The 13,439-nt window shown below is 31.9% G+C and overlaps 2 protein-coding genes across 5 annotated transcripts in view; one reads left to right on the top strand and one right to left on the bottom strand.

Moving 5' to 3' along the window:
- The window catches only part of LOC106662690 (sorting nexin-30-like), a 12,505-nt gene extending 5,996 nt beyond the window's left edge, over positions 1-6,509 (bottom strand). For 2 of the 3 annotated variants that reach the window (XM_024225341.1, XM_024225343.1), the window contains exons 1-4: positions 2,884-2,973; positions 2,548-2,815; positions 2,379-2,489; positions 2,145-2,312 (exon numbers count right to left, since the gene is read on the bottom strand). In XM_024225341.1, coding sequence (XP_024081109.1) covers positions 2,145-2,312; positions 2,379-2,489; positions 2,548-2,652 — 384 coding nt within the window. In that variant the 5' untranslated portion in view covers positions 2,653-2,815; positions 2,884-2,973. Of the gene's footprint in view, positions 1-2,144; positions 2,313-2,378; positions 2,490-2,547; positions 2,816-2,883; positions 2,974-6,419 lie in introns of those variants that run through there. The other variant, XM_024225342.1, reaches the window with a different exon arrangement.
- LOC106662729 (fumarate hydratase, mitochondrial-like) lies at positions 2,857-13,439 on the top strand. 2 transcript variants are annotated; one of them, XM_014386973.2, is made up of 7 exons: positions 2,857-2,989; positions 10,650-10,778; positions 11,628-12,074; positions 12,155-12,347; positions 12,450-12,653; positions 12,712-13,004; positions 13,064-13,435. In XM_014386973.2, exons 1-7 carry the CDS (start codon positions 2,969-2,971, stop codon positions 13,193-13,195), a joined length of 1,419 nt encoding a protein of 472 aa, XP_014242459.1. In that variant the 5' UTR covers positions 2,857-2,968; the 3' UTR covers positions 13,196-13,435. The 2 variants fall into 2 exon arrangements, with proteins under 2 accessions (XP_014242459.1, XP_014242458.1); XM_014386972.1 differs by lacking the exon at positions 2,857-2,989 and adding an exon at positions 6,290-6,689 and having other exon boundaries at positions 13,064-13,439.

Raw genomic sequence — 13,439 nt, 5'->3', positions numbered from 1 at the left:
ATTCTGTCAAGAAAAATCAGACATGGGAGAACAGTGAAGCCTTAACCATGATGTGGTAGCGACACAAAAGCAATAACACTTTTTGTATTTTTGTTTTTTTAATTATTACAAAGGAATAATAAAGCATAAAGAAATTAGTGAAGTGACACTTAACGAAGTATCCAACATTTCTAAATTAAAAAGCATTTTCGAGGCATAGGGTCCATCATAGGATTTAAAACATAAAAATTGTTTCCTTTGATTTTTAAAATTTGTGTCCATAGTACTTAATTGGCGAAATTATCATAAATGACCAAGCTCAAATTAGATAACTGTTTTGAAAGGATTTATCACTACTTATCACATAACGCCCAGACCATTTTCACTGCTTGTGTCTACTCATTACACTAAAGTAATGATTTAAGGAAATTTTTATTATAATTATTAATTTGCTAATCAATTGTTTTAGAGTCAATTGCTTGTTTCCACCTGTGTAAGCCATTAGCTTAAATCAATCAAAATATTCAAGGACAAACAATATGTTTACAAATTATATGAACTTGGTCAACAATAATTACAGATAAATACAAATCAAACAAACTATGCAAAGAACAATAAACTTAAATAAACATAACAAAATAATACATAAAAAACTACATTTAATTAAATTTCAAAAAGGTTGTCACATCATAAAATTCCTTTTCAATTAGAAATTATAATGAATTTTTTCATATTTTCAAATATAACAATATTTTTCGTTTTTTAGTGATAGAAGTTAGTGTTCATTCAAATTTTAATTTTTTACGAGGTCACAACAGCAGAGGTCATATCAATTAATGTTTTTGAAAAAAAGAAGCCAATTTATACTGTGATGAATAAGTGTCAACGGCTACACCGTTGCAGCCACCAATGCCCCTAAAGTAATGAATAAATGACAAAATTATGTCGTGTTAACTTAGCATTAAATATCAACTGATGAAGGTAAAACATATAATCTTTATGTATAATTGTGAATGCCCGAAATGCCGATCAAAATTATGGGTAAACTCCTGCACATTTTCATTCCTTATGGCTTAAACGAAAGCCCTAACCTCAAATTTATCCAGCAAATTATCAAATGTGTAAATAATTAATTATGAGTAAATAAATAATTAAAATATGACTGGTGGGGGTTAACACTGGGATTCAAACTTTGTAAGTCACCCGTCAGCCGTTGTGTATGTCTATATGCCTTGCAGTTACAGTATGTTGCAGTACTAAAAACCAAAAACAACCGTTGCAGTACCAATATTGTTGTGTTATTGTGTATTATATTTATTTACTGTTTTACTATTTTTTTTATTACAGAAAAGTACAGTAACTACACTGTAACTGCCAGAATGTCCTTATTTCACTCCAGAACCAAAAATCAGTTTGAAGCTAATTAACTATTCCTTAATTGTCCAAATTTTATGAATGATATACCGAATTACAACAGTGAACTGGCATTTGCCTGTTTTTCTGCCACAAGGAAAGAATTTTCAGGAGTTGGACCTTACTGTTTTAAAATACAAGGGCAGATTCACTGATCAGATTAGTTACCATGTGATAGTGAAGTCATACAGCCAATTTTACTTTCTAGACTTCTCCAAAGTTGTGGATGTGCCTTCAGGACACCCAGGAAAAAAAAACATAATATCGATAGCCCTTGGTGGCATTTTGGCTAAAAACCCTTATGCCGAAGCATAAAGGACTGCAAGATGAAAGTTTTAACTTGAACTAGCATTTTGTTAATAGTGTACCGATGAATGTGTGTGTGATTTTAACAAACTTACAGCATAAGAAATAGCTGGAGTTTTTCATTTTTCGGAACGAGAACCGCCAGGTCATTGACAAATTGTGCACTATCGTCATAGCGGTCCAAAGTTAATTTGTTTTAAGCCCTCATTGTGAACCCACTGATCTATCCCCATGCCGGTATGTGACCCAAAAATGACCCATAACAGCATGATAAAACAAAACTGTCATGAACGACTAACAATGTTACAATCTACTTACTATCAACTTGCTATACGCAATCTGTTTTCCCACATTCATAAATCATATAATTCCTTGATTCCGAGTAAAGAATGGGGCTATTGTTCCAACAGGCCACTAGTTTTATATACTTCTATGTTTGAACTTACATTTAGTGACTGTGCTCTAAGAAACAATTCTAAAACTGGGCTACAGCTGAATACAGGGTGAGATGTCAGTCTTTGTAAATACGAATGCAACATGGCCATTCTCGTCATTATAAAAGGTCTTGAATATCTGTCCAACTGTTCCAAAACACTGTGCTTAGCAGGTAGAGCCTGCAAACATAAAGCTTTATTTTGAATTACTTATGTTTGTGTTAGATATAATGAACATAAATTTACCGGCACAACCAGCGTGGGAAAGGACTCGATTAATTTGTTTCTAAGCCAAACGAAGTCGTTGTATCTCCTTCTTACAATATATTCTGAATCTGGTTTGGCGTTTTGTTTCACCTAGAAAATACAGTAAAATTAATGTCATTTAATGGTTTTAACAATTTAAAATTCCTACCACTTTTGTTGTAATGCGAAAAGAGACATAAGTTTCCATCGGGTCAAAATGTTTTTGAGGATTGTCCACATTAACGTTGTAATCTTGAAAATCCGAGAAAGACATTTTTTTCCCTATCTGATTTTATTCACACTTCGATTCAATTATGACTCCGTTTAGATCTCCAACAACTTGACAAAACTTACAGAAATTAAACTGTATCTGGCAGTTGGCTATTGCCTCTAAATGTCTTATCAGAATTGAGAAACCTCCTAGGCCCCAGCCTGCACTATCGATGCAAAAAAATAACACGTCACACATTTTAAGTGATACAACGGATAATGGCTGAGTTTTTACAGATTTTATTGTAATAGTATTTCTGTGAGATTTTTCCTTGCCGTCTGTGGGGTGATGAAATGTGATCATTTGGCCTTCAGCAAAGATGGGCAGACGAAACTTACTGGTAATAACTAAATTGCATATTTATTAATAGTATGAAATATCTAACAATTCTTTTTAATAAGAACATATCAATAAATGCAGGAAAGCTTATAACACTCAAAAGGATATTGAGCAGAAAGTAGAGAAAAGTCAAAAATGGTAATTGTATTTTATAAATCTGACTGACAATTGCATATTACATTATCTAGAGACGTAAATTAAACAAGAACAACTTGAAAAAAAAGTTAAAAACGAAGGCTTAATGTTGTTGAATCGCCTAGATTATGTTTAAAGGTCTTAGTTACAGAATAAAATTAAGGGAAAAGTGGCAAAAACCACTGTATATATTTACGAATTTTTTATTCATGAATATAAGCAGGTAAATATGAAGGATTTCACAGTTTGTTTATAATTTATTTTTTTATAATAATTTGTTTTTATGGAATAAAAGTCAAGTTTGTATATAGTCATCTTATTTGCACTGTATGGAGTTATTTCAGATATTTTTTCAATAGGAGTGTCTAAATTTCAAGGAAGGTCCGAAGTATTCGTTTGTCACATGTATTAGTATACATTTCAGTTGTTTTCTAAAGTCCAGTACATTAGGCAAAACAAACAAGTCTCAAGGAATCAAAGAAAGTGAAGTAATATAATTTGTGGACTGTATGTAGTACCAACAATTGTAATTTTTTTTCTTTGTCTAGGTATCTTACATAAAATCCCCATATGAGACCCAAATGTAAAAATGTAAATACAAGATTCAGACTGCTAAAACTATAGTAACAAACAAAAAAAGACTATACACTGCCCTGCCAGCACCATTTTGGACATACGCACCTGAACTGGACAGAAGGGCTAAGCGTTCCAATCCTACAATACTTACAACCTAAAATTCCTCGAACGGTAGTTAATGCTCCCTTCTATATATCTAACCTTACGATTATGATAGACTTAAAAATCCCATTATAACCTTGACCAATTATGTTACAACAATTTTTGTTCTAAATTACCCAATCACTCAAACCTCTTAATCCACGAATTGTCATCCTCAACATTACCTACCAATCCTCATCGTTGTTGAATCAAGGAACTTGAAGTGGCTATGGGAAGCTGTTAGTGAGGTATTGATTCGTTTCATTGGTTCAAGTTCATCAAGAATATAAAAAAAAATTATTACACATAATTTAAATATGAGGCAAAAAAGAGAGGAATTTGAAAAAAGTTGTAGGTTGAGGTGATGAGTTGGTGTCTGGGGGTACCGAAGTTATGATAGCTCAAGTGGTTAGAGCAGCGGCGTGTTGAGCCGAAGGTTATGGGTTCAAATCCTGCTCGTGATACTAATCTTTTCTTCTCAACCACATAAAATTACATCAATCATTTTAGAATCAATTAATATTCTTACTAACTCTCAAAGGAGAGGATGTGCTAATGCAACATATACCAATGATACCAACAGAAGTGCCTTTCCAATTAAACTGGTTTTTGTTGTAATGATAAACAAATCACAAGGTCAATCATTGCTATTATGTGGATTGAATTTGGAGAATCCATGGTTTTCTCACGGGCATGCATTGCATGCTACAGATAGGGATTTGTTGTTTGTACATATGCCAAATGGCATCACCAAAAACATTGTATATCCAAGAATATTATAATGAATTTAACACTGAATACAACAATAATTACAATTTAATACAATGCAAACTGACTAAATGACTAAATACAATCATTGATATCAATCATCCAATTGTGTTCATTTAATTTATATAATTATGCTCCTAACTTTAAATAGCAATATGTGTGCTCAAAATAATGTATTAAGTAACACTTTTTATTATCCCCCTGGGCAACACAGGGTTATAAAACTAGTTTTTTTTCTTCATTTAATTGTTTTGTATATAATTTGTGTATAATTAATTTGTATAACACATAGATTGTATGTGTATTGTATACAACCAGCACATTGGATTTCAATTCTTATTCATATTCTTTTCAGTCACTTACGTGGTAATTGTGGAGAATGGAGAAATTGCATTTGTGTGTCAGTATAATTTTTAAATTTACTATAAGAATGTTTGTAATATGTTTTGATGGATGAAAAAACTGTTGGCACGAGAAGATCTCTGTAAAGTGTGTTATTATTATTGTTTAAGTAAGAAGGGGCAGAAACAATTAGTCATAAAATTTTGGATTGAAAATTTTGTAATATCTGAGTATTGGAATATTTGTCCGGTCCATAAACTTTTCCTTAAACATCCAAATTAGTTTGAGTAAGTATGTGTATGGCGAGAGTTTTGATTTTAATGTTAATTTTGATTGTTGGTTAAGTAGGCAATAAAGCCTTTTAAATCATTTGTTGAGTGTCTGTTTTTTTAAATTGTGTGTCTTCTATCAAATATAAGTTCCAAATAATTAGTTCATTGGATTGAGAAAGATCTAGGTGATACGTTGTCACTTTGAGGGGTTAAACTTTATTTTCCAAAGATTGCTCCATTTTTAATTATTAATATGTGGTTTTGTAACATAAGTGAAGCTTATGTAAAAGAGGGATGACTTGTTAATATGGCAGTGTCATCTGCTTGTGTGATGGTAACTGCATTCTCATTTGTGGGAATATCAGAAGTAAAAATTGTATACTACAGCAGAGCAAGTATTGACCCTTGTGGCACACCTGCAAGCATTTGTCCATCTTAGAAGTCTCCGTACCCTGGTTTTTTGCAAAAATTTTTAAGATATGATTGTATAATTAGATAATAAGCCTGGGGTAAAATAGTTTTAATTTATATAATAATCTCTCATGCCATACTTTGTCCTGAGAATCATCTCGAAACACTCGTTTCTACTCGAGACATGAAGTAATGAAATCTGTACTATGTAAGGTTGATGAATAGTGGAATGATGGGTTCGAAAACCAAATTGATGTTCTGTTAAGAGGTTTGTAGTAGGAATAAAGATAATTCTTTTGTAAATTAATTTTTCGAATAATTTAGAATGAACGGGTAACAACTTAATAGGACTATATATGTGATTTTTATATATAATATTTTTTGGATAAATTTACTGTTAGTTAAAAATAAATTTAAAAGAACATGTATCAAATAATCAGCTGAAATGATGTTCCAAGTGTAACGACCAAAGTAACAATGTCAGGGATATGCAAATTCTGTTGTATATTGCAACTAAAAACTATTATTATTAGAGTTTTATGTAGAAAATTAAAAGTATGTATATATGTATTCCATAAATGTAAACTTTATGAAATGAAAAAAATTACTGTCAAGATGTTTTTTGCACTCTTGTTAGTCGAATTGGTTCATGCAGAAAAATTGTTGAAATCAGAAACTAAGTACGAGCACAACTTATATAATTCTACTAGATGGTTGCAAATTTGATTAAAATTGTATAAAAAATAAGTAAAAAATTTTTGGGGGGAATTCAAAATTAGGGCGTACCTAGTGGCGAAAGTCACAAATTCACTTGCGATAAGGATAAAGGCACTGGTCAGTGAGATATCTGTCGACCTCTGATCCCGATCCTTGCCGAGTATCTTTTCGTCCTTCTCTCGTCTTTCCACCGGCCCGGCTGATTTACAGAACTGACCGACCATGGCAGTAAATGTTATACAACTTATTGAGAAAGGCGGGAGGGGATTGATTCTCAAACCCATCAGAGTTTTCCTCGATCTCAACCGGACGGCACCGTTATCCTCGACAACCGTCATGGTAGGACGAAATAATTTTCTCATCTATATTTAGACTTGACTATTTACAATTTTTACCTTATAACGTCTTATTTAAGTTTTAAAAAGGAGATTCATTTTATTACAATGAAATTGGTATTCCTCTCATATGTTTAAACACTACCAAAATTCAAATTCCTCAACTTTTACCTTAACATAAGTTTAACTTTAGTATTCCTCATCTATGTTTAAACATTGCCAAAATTCAACGTCCTCAATTGTTTCCTTGTTAATATAAGTTTAACTTTGGTATTCCTCACCTATGTTTAAACACTGCCAAAATTCAAATTCCTCAACTTTTACCTTGTTAACATAAGTTTAACTTTAGTATTCCTCATCTTTGTTTAAACATTGCCAAAATTCAACGTCCTCAATTTTTTCCTTGTTAACATAAGTTTAACTTTGGTATTCCTCTCCCTATGTTTAAACACTGCCAAAATTCAAATTCCTCAATTTTTACCTTGTTAATATAAGTTTAACTTTGGTATTCCCCAACTATGTTTAAACATTGCCAAAATTCAGATTCCACAATTTTTACCTTGTTAACATAAGTTTAACTTTGGTATTCCTCAACTATGTTTAAACTCTGTGAAAATTCAAATTCCCCAATTTTTACCTTGTTAACATAAGTTTAACTTTGGTATTCCTCAACTATGTTTAAACTCTCAATTTTTACCTTGTTAACATAAGTTTAACTTTGGTATTCCTCAACTATGTTTAAACTCTGTGAAAATTCAAATTCCCCAATTTTTACATTATTAACATTAGGTTAACTTTGGCATTCCTCAACTATGTTTAATCTCTGCCAAACTTCAAATTCCTCAATTTTTACCTTAACTTTTTTTATCTCCTCTTGCATTGATCACTGCTTACATTCGACGTTGCATCGATTTAAAAAAAAAAATTGATTCAATTCAAAATTTTAAATGGTTTGAATGTTGTGGAATATTTTCATACTCCTTTGACAGCGCCCTTCTTAATTCATGTAAATTCTCTGGCATCACTGGGAGACTTTTTACCCTCTTTGTCAACTCTTTCCAAAGGTGTTTTGAAAGGGTTTATGTCAGGACTATATACTGGCCACTCCAAACATTGAATTGAAACCGGTTCCAAGTCACCAATGTTCCTAACTCTGTGGAACCTTGCATAAAAATAAAACCGTCACTAATTAGTGGCCTATAAGGAACAACTTCTATAACACATTTTCAATGTAGATACTCTTGATCAAGATTAAGCTTATGCGACCTTTCGTAGAAATACCTGCCCAAACCATAACAACCACCTCTATAGCTTTCTAGAGTGAAACTGTTGCGGGGATCACTCTCCTATTCTTCTCCAAACACTCTCTCGACTGTCAGAAGACCTCAGACTAATTGATGTGATTTCTTGCAATACTTAATCATGCTGTTCTGTGCTTAGTCAGAAATTCTGGACCAGTGGCAGTGTGAGTAATCCAGCTTCTGAAAGTCTTTGTCTTAAGTGCTTAAACTGGCATTAACGTTTCTAACTTGTTGAATTCTCTTGATTTCAACAGCTGTAGAATGTCGATTACTGAGTACATCCGAAACAATAAAACCATCATCTAGGTCCTAAGAAAAATGAAGGTGGAAAAGTTTTGGAAAAAATTAAATCCTTACTTTCGGACGTCATTAAATAAGACTACTCCCCTTTGAGGGTTTTGGTTTTAAAAACATGTCTAAGCTGAGAAAACGTGAAATAAAAGTGACACCTCTCCTTTCTTTCTGTAAAGGATGGTTCTATTCGTAAATTATTTATTATTATTTTAATTATTTTTTTCTTATTCTCACTGAAATCCTTTACAAAAAGTGTATCAATATACTCACTCCACCTCAATCATTTCTACACTTCTACTCTTCCCAATGACAGATTCAGTTTCCTGAATATAAATTTTTTGATAATCCTCAGCATACGTAATTTATAGAATAATGCATTCCTGTTTGGTGACTCAATGCAACTCAAAAGTCTTTAAAAAGCAAAAAAAAACCTAAGTTTCAAACAGGTTTAGACTGGATTATATTGAATAAATTATTAGCATGAGATAACATTTCTTCAACAAAATCATTCCAAACTGTTTTTGGCTGTCTGTTAAACCTGCATTTTTGCTAAATATTGAATTTTAATCTAATTGTGTTATTCAATTTTATTTTAGAATCTTTTTTGGTTTTATTATTTTAAATTGGAAAATTGGTCTCCTTTCTATACTACTATAGTTGGAACAGCAATCAAATCTAATGAAATTAGGTTTAATGTGTGATAATGATTTTTAATAAACAAGTTACAAATTTTGTTGTTCACGTTTAATATTTTTCAAAATTATGTTGGATTTTATATATTTTTTCATTAAAAATCTATTATTACTGAGTAATATAAATAAACCAAAACACTAGTATATTAATTAACCCCTGATAAATAGTACTTTTCTGTATAATGCAAGTGAAAAAGACTGAAAGAAAAATGCATCTTTTTAGCAGTTTTTATCTTATTTTTAACTCAAGCCTGCTATATTCTACCAAGGTGAAATTTTGTCATTTGTGACTCAAGAAACTAAGATTTGGGGTAAATGATTTATTAAAATTACAGGCCAAAGAAACTTTGGTGGTTTGGGTTCAAGATTGGGTTAGTCAAAAAATGACACAGTAAACGTACTTTCTGTTAAACTTAGAACTTTTTCCTGTTTAAATTAACTAGTGAACCAGATTTGAAAATAGTTTATTGACTTCATGGTTTCACTTGCCAAGGGGAAAAGCCCCAAATAGACAACCATTAAATGTTATCATTGACAAATTTAAAAGCAAAATATTTTGAGGCTGAGCAAATTGACTTTCCTTTTAGGATGACTCCAAACATTTCAACTACAGGGTGAGATGAGCTGGTTATTAATCAAGAACAGTTAATACCATACGTGTCCATTGATCAAAAAATGAACAAGTTTTTACAAGTGAAAATGAAAAAGATAAAAATTCCAACCTCACAGACCTTTGTCAATGAAGAGGAATTAAATGGCTTCCCAACCAAACAACTCACCATGTACTAAAGACAAATCTTTTGCTTTTTTTTCTCACATTCCAAATAAAAATAAATTTGAGATATTTGTAGAAATTTTTGCAACACTAAAATAAAATCCATTATATTTAGTGTTCTGATTGACCAAATTACTTCTTTCAATTAATTAATCTTTTTATGTAAGGTTTTGGTTGAAATGAAAAAAAAAAACCCACCGAGCTGAAGGTCATGGGTTTGAATCCGGCTCGTGACACTAACTTTTTCATTTCAACCAAAACTTACATAAAAAGATTAATTATCTAAAATAAAAGTTGAATAGCCTTATAAGCAACATATCATTATTAAGTGTAGATAAGTTCAACAAAATGGCCATATTAGGAATACTGAGTGCCCTTTTAACACTACACACCATTCACAACTCCAGCTAATTACCAATGGTACTCTGTCCACAAAGTACTTCAATGGCAACAAAACTCTCCTTCACTTTCTTGAGACGAGTTGACGTAAGCTAGAATGAATAATTTCATTGTTTATGTTGAACACTGGCACACTCCACGATTTTTGACACCAATTAAGTTCCATAGCTTCCCTCAATTCATCGCCATTCAGGACATAATGCATATCAGAGCATGGTTCATTTATAATATTAAAACAATAATAAATGAAAAACAGCACAACTTTTCTTTACCTGGTACATCTATCCTTAATTCATTCCTTACTGATTTTAAGTCAACCGTCAGTCCTCTAATTTGGTTGTTCTTCACAGTTGTTGGTTTAGAACTCAATAAAATTATTATCCTCTCATCTAACCTTGAATTCCTTTATTATACATCGTTAATATAAATATTTTATGTTTTAGAAATTATACCAATTTATTTATGATAACAAGACAATTTAATCTCTAAATTTTGTGTTACAGAACAAGAACGTCAGAAAAGAAAGTGATACATTTGGAGAGCTTGAAGTTCCAGAAGATAAATATTATGGAGCTCAAACAGTAAGGTCTACCATGAATTTTCCTATTGGAGGAGTCACGGAAAGAATGCCGGTTCGTATAGTACTGTTTTGACACACATTCACAGCAAATAAATAAAGCATATAGTTTGTTTTAAATTAATTTATTTTAAAATTGTTATTGTCATTTACGATTTTACCAATTTATTTACAATACATTTGCTTGATAAAGTACAGATACAATGATGGGATTCACTTCCCTTGTCCAACCATTGTCTCTGTTTTCTGTAAAATAATAATATTTGCCTTTTTATGACAAAATTGTAATGTCATAATTTAGTTAAAAGGACACATTACTTGTCAAATTGTACAACCAGATTTGATTATGTAATAATAATATATTTTACAGAATTAATCCAATTTACAATATGGTTACATTTTTATCTGAAACTTTCCCTATTCTTTTCATAATATGTTCTACAAAATACTGGTTATAAGCAAATTCTTTTTTTTTTTTTTTTTTTTTTTTTAAATATGTATAGATAAAAATGTTTGTTCTTTAAAAAAAATTATGTAACTTACAAAAGTTTATCTTTGTCGATGTGAGGGTCAGATGTCAAATATCAGACATCGATTTTAATGGGGAATTCAAAAATTTGGTTTATTTTGGTTCCAATACCACAAGCAGTTCTCCTTTCTTCACCAAAAATTGAACTTTCTTCTCTGTTTTATTTTAAGGGATTTACAAATTATTGTGAACTACTCTGTAACACAAGAAAATATATTTGTTAACAGAATATAATTTATTTTGGGCTTTCTGAGCAGTACTATTTGTTATGTTCCAATAAAAGTAATTCAAAGACATCAATCACTAGTTTTATGTTTTTGCTGTGTCAAATGCACAAGAAACAAATGATAATTATTATCTTATTAAATGTTTCAGTATCCTGTTATAATGGCTATGGGCACACTAAAGAAAGCAGCGGCTTTGGTCAACAAAGAGTACGGATTAGATCCAAAGATAGCCGATGCCATCTCGAAAGCTGCAGATGATGTAATTTCAGGAAAATTATATGATGACCACTTTCCCCTTGTAATCTGGCAGACCGGTTCTGGTACTCAAACCAACATGAATACAAATGAAGTCATAAGCAATAGAGCAATTGAAATGCTTGGTGGTAAACTTGGTTCAAAGACTCCTGTCCATCCGAACGACCATGTCAACAAATCTCAAAGTTCAAACGATACGTTTCCGACTGCCATGCATATTGCAGTGGCTGTCGAGCTCAATTGCACACTCCTTCCAAACCTTGAACTTTTGCACAAAGCTCTAGACGCAAAAGCCAAAGAATTTGCTAAAATCATCAAAATTGGACGCACGCATACTCAGGTAAAATATATTTATTAGATGTATTATAAATAGATATATATAGATATAAAATTGCAAAATATTTAAATATATTGTTGTAGGATGCCACCCCACTCACATTAGGCCAAGAGTTTAGTGGCTATGCTCAACAAATGAAAAATGGAATTGAGCGTGTTAAAGGGACTCTGCCTCGGCTTTATGAACTTGCCATCGGTGGCACAGCTGTCGGAACAGGTCTTAACACAAGGATCGGGTTCGCTGAGAAATGTGCACAAAAAATTAGCGAACTAACAAGTCAGTATTAAAAGTACATAACTTTTTTAACCGCAAAATAAAGTTCACTATTTCATTTTATTTTTGAGTAGTAGAATAGCTTATTCCTTTGTTGGCTTTTAGATTTACCTTTCAAATCGGCTCCGAACAAATTTGAAGCCTTGGCAGCACATGATGCTCTGGTTGAAGTATCTGGAGCTTTGAATACAGTTGCTGTTAGCATAATGAAAATTGCAAATGATATTAGGTTTCTTGCCTCTGGTCCTAGATGTGGACTCGGGGAACTTTCACTCCCTGAAAATGAACCTGGTTCTTCAATCATGCCAGGTAATTTGATAGCTTATGATCCAGTATGCATTTGTTATTGATTAATAATTAATCGTAGGAAAAGTGAACCCGACACAATGTGAAGCGATCACGATGGTCGCAGCACAAGTAATGGGCAACCATGTGGCTGTCACAATCGGAGGGAGCAACGGTCATTTTGAACTCAATGTTTTTAAGCCCATGATGGTGTCAAACGTCCTCAGGTCCATCAGATTGCTCGGTGATTCGTCTAAAGCTTTTACTACCAACTGTGTCGACGGTATCGTCGCTAATAAAGATAGAATTGAAAAGTTGCTTCATGAATCTCTAATGTTGGTCACTGCACTCAACCCTCATATTGGTTACGATAAGGTAAATTATTTATTTATTTTTAATTTACATCTTGTATATGTAATTTATTTTGGTTGCAGGCTGCCAAAATTGCCAAAACTGCCCATAAAGAAAATTCTACTCTTAAAGCAACAGCATTAAAACTAGGCTATTTAACAGCTGAAGAATTTGATAAGTGGGTTCGTCCTGAAGACATGTTGGGACCCAAATAAAAATCCTTGTTAATGTTGTTTCTGCTATAATTAAATTTAATACTTACAAAAATGTTTTTGGATATCTGAATAGTTTTTGTGGAAGTGTTACAGATTAATTATAGGGTTTTGGGTAAATAAATTGCTTTTAGGTGATAAATCAAGATTATCTACTGGGAGATATATTACAGAAGTCCATATTTCAAAAATGTAGTTATTCGTTATTGTGATAAACACCCAAATAAACCTAAATTTTACAAATTTA

The sequence above is a fragment of the Cimex lectularius genome, unplaced genomic scaffold (genome assembly GCF_000648675.2).
Source record: "Cimex lectularius strain Harlan isolate CLEC.00 unplaced genomic scaffold, Clec_2.1 scaffold45, whole genome shotgun sequence".
In the NCBI taxonomy this organism is placed as follows: Eukaryota; Metazoa; Arthropoda; class Insecta; order Hemiptera; family Cimicidae; genus Cimex; species Cimex lectularius.
This window is presented reverse-complemented; position numbering and strand designations above follow the sequence as displayed.

Bases quoted from the DNA above. Each gene is read 5' to 3' on its own strand.
- LOC106662729 (XM_014386972.1), top strand. From the start codon at position 6,573: ATGGCAGTAAATGTTATACAACTTATTGAGAAAGGCGGGAGGGGATTG. The intron at 12,348-12,449 runs GTCAGTATTAAA...GTTGGCTTTTAG, and splicing joins AAAAATTAGCGAACTAACAA to ATTTACCTTTCAAATCGGCT. The intron at 12,654-12,711 runs GTAATTTGATAG...AATTAATCGTAG, and splicing joins TGGTTCTTCAATCATGCCAG to GAAAAGTGAACCCGACACAA.